Source organism: Urocitellus parryii, chromosome 1 (assembly GCF_045843805.1).
Source record: "Urocitellus parryii isolate mUroPar1 chromosome 1, mUroPar1.hap1, whole genome shotgun sequence".
NCBI classification, from domain to species: Eukaryota; Metazoa; Chordata; class Mammalia; order Rodentia; family Sciuridae; genus Urocitellus; species Urocitellus parryii.
Window position 1 is genome coordinate 164,889,606 of NC_135531.1, and position 7,562 is coordinate 164,897,167.

At 40.3% G+C, this 7,562-nt stretch overlaps 1 protein-coding gene across 1 annotated transcript; it reads left to right on the top strand.

Moving 5' to 3' along the window:
* Window positions 1–1,733: 1,733 nt before the first annotated feature.
* Window positions 1,734–2,782, top strand: LOC113176321 (olfactory receptor 2G6). The gene is given in 1 exon segment (XM_026380785.2): window positions 1,734–2,782. A coding segment is annotated over 1 exon segment (969 nt). The 5' UTR covers window positions 1,734–1,813.
* Window positions 2,783–7,562: the final 4,780 nt, after the last annotated feature.

Genomic DNA, 7,562 nt, shown 5'->3' on the forward strand with positions numbered 1-7,562 from the left:
TCTCAGAGATAATGAACAAATAAATGTAAAAAAAATACTGTGGGGATTGTTAATATTGTATAGAAGAAGAATAAAGTAGGGTGAGGAACAGAGCACTATTTCATATTCACCGGTCATAGAAATTTTCTCAGATAACCGAGTAGCAGAGACAAGACCTAGATCAGTGGAAGACATTGGTCATGTTGTGTCACAAGTAGAGAGGGAATGTTGGTCACCTTATGCCTTTAGCAGGTATGTGAAGCCCTTTGATGTTTAATGAAATGTCCAGTAAGTTTGGGGTCTCTCACATTTTGTGTTATATTTTCTTCCTGTTTTAAAAAGTCTTTCACTATGTGGTCTACTATCAATGCTTTTAAACTTAATAAGGCATTTGTATTTGCATTATTTTCCTTATAGCTACACTTATATAAAGTCATTTTGTGAAGACCAACTCACCTGTGGTCTTCCTGTGGATACAAGGCCTGTTGGCTCCCCAGCATAAGGAAGGAAGGAAGCAGCTTCTGGAATGCTCCTCTCTGCTCCTCTTCTTATCATTCAATTTTGGTCAATATTTCTTAGTGTTTATTACCATCTCCCTAAATATGCCTCCTATTCCACTACTTGTTCTATCAACTTTAAATAGCATCCTTTGGCAGTTGAATTCTAATGGTTCTCTGTATCAGCAACACTAGCAATGAATGGACAAAATGTTTTTAGGAACTTTTTTTCATTCTCCCCTAAATGTTCCCAGCTCAAATAAAGACTGTTTTTATATGATTTCTTGACCACACAGGGAGTTTGGATCATTTTGTTTCCACATGGCCATGAGAAAAAAAAAAAAAAAAGACTTCAATTCCATAGCTTCTGACTTCGGAGAAATCTTCACTTAGTTTCATAAATAAGGTAGTATCCCATGGAGTTTTATGATGATCTCTCTCCATATCATCATTTTCTATTATCTACCTCCCTGATACACACATTCCTACCTATCTCTACACATTCCCCGAGTGCAGTGAAGTACTCAGAGTTAAAGTGTAAGACGCCTACATGGGTCACATTGATCATCTTCATCCCTGATACAGACACACACAACCGACGTATCTGCTATGCATCTTTGAGAAGCTCAGGGGGTAGGGCAAGGTCATCACCAGCCACACACAGAGCATTTTCTCACTGGAACCCGCATTTTCTATGTGGACAAACACATGTAATGAAAACTGTGCTTCTGATGCCAGTTGGCTAAAAGTGGTTGTGTATATATTTTTTCTTAGTCTTCTATTTTATCCGTGTTTCTTGTTAATTTTGATTTTGTTTTTCACATAGTTTTACATAGATGTTACAGATCTGCAACAATATACACAATTTTAATTTTACACATTCTGCATTTTAATTTGATTTGCTATTTGACAATATCATTTTTATTATTAGCTTTTGAATGTTGCTCAAGTTTCATATGCCCATAGAATAAAACATTTGTATAAAAAGAACACTGGGTCACTTTCTTCATAGATTTATAACTTTAAGGCACAAATGTATTGTGTAAAATAGGCAGAACACAAAAATAAGCAAAGGAAATGAATATATGCAAATGGAACATAGATAAAACAAATATTAAATTTGTTGCTTGGGTCAGATCTTATTGAAGGAAAAAAAGGAGCAAAGCATTTCCTGCAGATGGGCGAATTTGGAGGAGAGGGCTACAGGTCTATATGACAGGTCCAGGGGAGACATCAGGGACATAGTCACGCTGCAAAAAACCTGGGTCACCAAGGCTGACCGCGTTGCCTTCTTTCTCCAGGACATTAGTCATTTTGTGAAGGAAAGCTGCAGGGAAATGGAGGACACCAACAGCAGCTCGGAAAAGGGATTTCTTCTCCTGGGATTTTCGGATCAGCCCCGGCTGGAGAGGCTCCTTTTTGTTATCATTTTGCACTTTTACATCTTAAACCTTCTGGGGAATGCTGCCATCATACTAGTGTCCTGTCTGGACCCCAGACTGCACACCCCAATGTACTTTTTCCTCAGCAACCTCTCCTGTGTGGACATCTGCTTCACCACCAGCGTGGCCCCACAGCTGCTGGTTACCATGAACAGGAGAGACAAGACCGTGAGCCATGCTGGGTGCATGGCCCAGCTCTATGTGGCCATGGGGTTGGGTTCATCCTAGTGTATCCTCCTGGCGGTCATGGCTTATGATCGCTATGCTGCTGTCTGCCGGCCACTGCACTACACAGCCATCATGCATCCGAAGCTCTGCGCAACCCTGGCCAGTACAGCGTGGCTCAGTGGTCTCGTGACCTCCCTGATTCAGTGCTCCCTCACTCTGCAACTGCCCCTTTGTGGTCATCGCAAGCTGGACCACATTTTCTGTGAGGTGCCTGTGCTGATCACGCTGGCCTGTGTGGACACGACATTCAATGAGGCAGAACTCTTTGTGGCCAGTGTAATCTTTCTAATTGTCCCTGTGTCCCTCATCCTAGTCTCCTATGGCTTCATAACTAAAGCAGTGCTCAGAATTAAATCAGCCGCCGGACGCAGAAAAGCCTTTGGCACCTGCTCGTCACACCTGGTTGTCGTCATCATCTTCTATGGCACCATCATATTCATGTACCTTCAACCAGCCAGAAGTGGCTCCAAGAACCAGGGGAAGTTTGTCTCTCTTTTCTACACCATAGTCACTCCACTTTTAAACCCCATTATCTACACTCTGAGAAACAAAGATGTCAAAGGAGCATTGAGGACCATGGTAATGGGAAGGCATTGGGGTCAGGACAGTCATGGCTGTAGTTGTAACCTCAGATAGCAAGGATAAGCTCACAGGTGGCCTGTTTTCAGTTTGCTCCTCCTGTCCAGAGGCATAGGGACCTGAGAAGAGGCTCAAGTGCTGAAGGCACAGTGACATTTTCCATTTTTATGCACCCCAAGATTCTGGGCTCTACCTTTAGAAAACCCTGCACTCTTTCCAACCACATCATCAACTGTCATGTTCTCGTTCTTTCTTTTCTAAGTTTTTGTCAGTACAAATTCATTGGGAAACATTCTCATGTGCACATTACAATTGGATCAGTACCCACTATTTCTACCTAGCATTCTGTTCCACCTGAAAACTTCTATTTATTCTAAAGAATATGTTACCCACACTTTCCAGGTTTTCTGACACACCATACTTCATATTACCTGAGAAAAATTTGTTTCAAAACACATATTTCCCTAGCATGTGGAAATTGTTCATTTTCACAGGCATTGTTTGTACATGCACACACACAAAGAGGTCATGGAATATATACAATATACTGTGAAATAACATGTGGCCATTTTCTGACAACCCAACAGTTTAAACCTGAGAATACTGTATCCTGATGTATTGGCTTATTTGTAACACAAGAAAACCGACCGTAATTCAGAGCTGATACCTTGATTCCACGAAACTATGGGATACAAAAAAATGACATTTTATTAAAGGAGCAAAGAAGCAAGCTTGCTTATTGAGATGGTGCAGTCATGTATTATTTGGATAAAATCCCCTTTTCATTGAAGAGGATGAACCAAAGTGCCATATACAAAACCCCAAGAGTTATAGTGTATTCACAATTTATGAAGTCTACCATGAAGTAATTGCTTCCAGCCTGAACTTCTGAAGAAGAAAAAATTGATTATGTATTTTATTTTTTTTAAATTTGAAATGTGAAGACTATACACAGGCTCATGTCAATGTTCATAGTTTCATATTTGGTTCCCAAAACTGAAAGTCATATTAAGAAGCAACTGAATGATAAATATAATCTTATATTTTACTAACCTCTTAATTCTTTTTTTATTAGTTGCTCATAACAATAAATGATCTTGACATATCATTCATTTGAATCAAATAGGGTACAATTTCTCATTTTTCCAAGTGTACAGGTTGCAGAATCATATTGGTTATACAGCCACTTAATTTTTTTAATATTTATTTTTTAGTTGGACACAATACCTTTATTTTATTTATTTATTTTTATGTGTTGCTGAAGATTGAACCCAGGGCTTCACACGTTCTAGGCAAGTGCTCTACAACTGAGCCACAACCCCAGCCCCCTAAACTCTTAATTCTTGATTCAGTTTTTTTCTTTCTCTCCATTTGTACCTCTATCTCTGTCCCCCCCCCAAAAGAGATTGAATTTTATCAATTTATCAAAATCAAGAATTTTCAGACACTTGTGCAATTACCTAGAAAAAGTTAATTGCCTTATATAGTCAGTTCTACATTATCTTCTCATTATGATTCTCACAAGGGAAAAATCATGGAAAAACAATGAAAAGATTGAAAACAGGAACAGGATTGGAGGGGACTTTCAAATGGTTTATACTTATGACAACCTAAAAGATCATTGGGGCTTATTTAAAATTTGTGCTTATACCAGAACTTCACAGACTCTACAAATGTTAGGATACGGTTTGACGTTTCTCCACCACCAAAGCCTGGAGTTCAAGCAAAATGCCCACAGATAAGAAAGAAAGGACCTCAGAAGTGTTTTAAAGAATGAATCAAGGTTAAAGAGAACAAGATGCACTCTTCAGACTGGTGGGAGTGGGTGTGGGTGCGGGAAAGTGCAAATGTTTCCCAAGTCACTTGGGAATAAGGTGATTTTAATATTTTAAAAAATAATGTTTTAATGTCCAATACATTTGGACATTATAAATTAAGAGTTTATAATGTGAGGCCCTGGGTTCAATCTTCAGCACCACATAAAAATAAATAAATGAAATAAAGGTATTATGTCCAACAATAATTCCTTCAACACAAGAAGAAAAAGATAACCCAATTCTCAATTGGACAAATGGGTAAGATAAACAACACACAAGATAAACACAAGATAAACATTAAGGAAATGCAGACCAGAACCACAGTGAGGTACTGGTCCATGCGTTCTAGGATATATATGTATGGAAAATGAACACTGGTGAAGATGTGGATCAATGGAAATAATCCCCCATCCATCATCCCTGGAGGGAATTAAAAATGATGTGGCCACTGCACAGAACAGTGTGCAGTTCACTCAAAATGCTCATCCTAGAATCAGCCTATCACCCAGCATTTCTATTCCTGGGTGTATACACACAAAAAAATTTGAAAACTGGTTCCCAAACAGATTATTGTTTGGACACCAATGTCCGCTGAAGCATTAGTTACAAAAGTCAATAGGTAGAAACAATTTGGGATGTTAAAAAGTTTGGAAATAATCTGGGTATGGTGGTGCATGACTAATCCTAGTGACTCCAGAAGTTTAGGCAGGAGGTCACACGTTCCAAGCCAGTCTGGTTTACTTACCAAGAACTTGCTCAAAAGACAAAAAGTCTGGGAATGTAGCTCAGTGATAGAATGACCTTCAGCTCAGACCCCTGTGTTGCAAGATAATAATAATAATAATAATTACTATTATTATTATTATTATTATTATTGGAAACAGTGGTGGTAATGGTTTAAATGTTATAGTAAGAAATGACATTAAATGTTCACTTAAAAAGGTTACAATCACAGATTTAATAAAAATTACAAAAAATTGAAGTAATATCAGTACCCTCTCCATTAAGGTTCTGGTTAAAATCATATGGTCCTGTTAATATTGAATACTGTGGGAGAGCAGACGCAGAAGCTGGGCTGAAGCACACTGTGTTGTCATAAAGGAGGTTCCAAGCCTAGCACTGTGCTCCCTGAATTTCTCTGTTCCTTGACTGGACCACTGACCCCACCAGGGTCCATCTCCTTGACCTTGTAAAATCCCTAACACCCACTGTGATGACTGACCTTGTCAACTTGAGTGCCACCAGCTGTGCAGATACTTGGTCAACTGTCATTCTAGGTGTTTCCATGAGGGTGTTTTGGTTAAGGTTGTCAATTAAATGAGTAGAGTGAGCAAAACACACTGGCCTCCCTACTGTGAGTGAGCCTCCCCCACAGCAAAAGCCTGGGTAGACTGACCCTGCTCTGGAGTGGAAAGAGAGTCCTCCCCACTGAGAGGGGCGGGTGTGCCAGCGCTGGTCTCCTCCTGTAGCTTGTGTCTACCATCTGAAGCATGCTATTGCAAGAGCTTAGCTCCAGAGGGCCTGGGCAGCATTTCCCCATGACCTTGTTGCCAACAAGACCTCTCTCTTAGGCTGGCTCTGCTCCCTGACCAGTTTTATTCAGCAGATAGTCCAGATTTCAGACACCTTCAATTCCTGGGGTCTTCTCTGCAGCTGAAGTGTCACTTTCTCAGCTTCATGCATCACCCTTACAGGCACTTTATGCAAGAAGCCCCTCCCTGACACAAAGTGCTTGGCCTCCCAGGCTTTCCTTGGAAATCTCTGGAGAAGCCTCTGTGACCCTGTAGCTCCACCATCCCACATTCCTGCCAAGCCAACATGACGTGGATGATGCCCAAGTATGCTGTCAGCTCCAGGAGGAGCTGGTCACTCTTAGACCACGGCTGCAGTGGCATGGGTGTCTAAATGGCAAGGATGGTTAAGGGAATACTGGGGAAACAATTCTCTAAGTACCTTGATGTAAGCAGGGATACCCAGTTTGTTGCTAAGGCAATTTCTTTCAAACTAGTGTAGAGGATTACACCCTTGAGCCTGACAGGATTCCTGAGATGCCTCAAGGCACCTTTCCTATTGTCACTGTGCTCAGTATAAATCTTCCATTAAATAGCTGTAATCTCTTCAGCAACCAAACTTCCCTTGGTCCCAGTTTTGCATGTATTTATTTCACAGCCAAATTGCATGTTTTTCAATTTTTTTTTTTTTTTGCTTCCAGTTCTCACAGTAAACTAGACTAAGTTTAAGCAATATCCATGCCACTGCCTGAATGCTGTGCTGCCTCTTTCTCTGGCCAGACATGGTGGTGCACACCTGTAATTCCAATGGCTCAGAATTGTGAGTTCAAAGCCAGCCTCAGCAACTCAGCAAAGCCCTAAGCAACTGAGACCCTGACTCTAAAGAAAATGCAGAAAGGGCTTGAGATATGGCTCAGTGGTTAAGTGTCTTGGGATTCAATCCCCGTACAAAATAAAACAAAAACAAAAACATTTTCTCCATCAGGTTAATGACTCCATCACCTTTAAATTCACCTACAAAAATTTCAGGACATGTACATAATATAGACAAATTTATTTGCCAGAATGTGACATTAATGACCTTGTGTTAGGCAACTTTTTATCATGTGACCAAAATACATGACAAAAACAAATTAGAGGAGCAAAGATTTATGTTGGTTCATGGTTTTAGAGTTCTCAGTCCATAGTATTCCAGTTGCCCAGAATCAGTGTTCTGCAATGGTATCCAGAGCATCTGCTTCTGTAGGTAACAAAGGATAAGAAGGTAGTTAAGCAAATTGTCTATTTCAGTCTTTTGCACTATTCATCAAGAATAGGTGTGATCATTGACAGGTCTTACTGAGTGGCTGAGGCTAGCCTTGAATCTGAGATCCTCCTGCCTCAGTCTCCCTAGTCACTGAGTTTAGAGGTGTGCACCAGTAGTGCCCAGCTTTGGTACTTGCTGAACATCTACTTTCCTTCTAAAAGTGTATTATTTTCTTCCATTCTCAGTCACACCTACAGGATCAG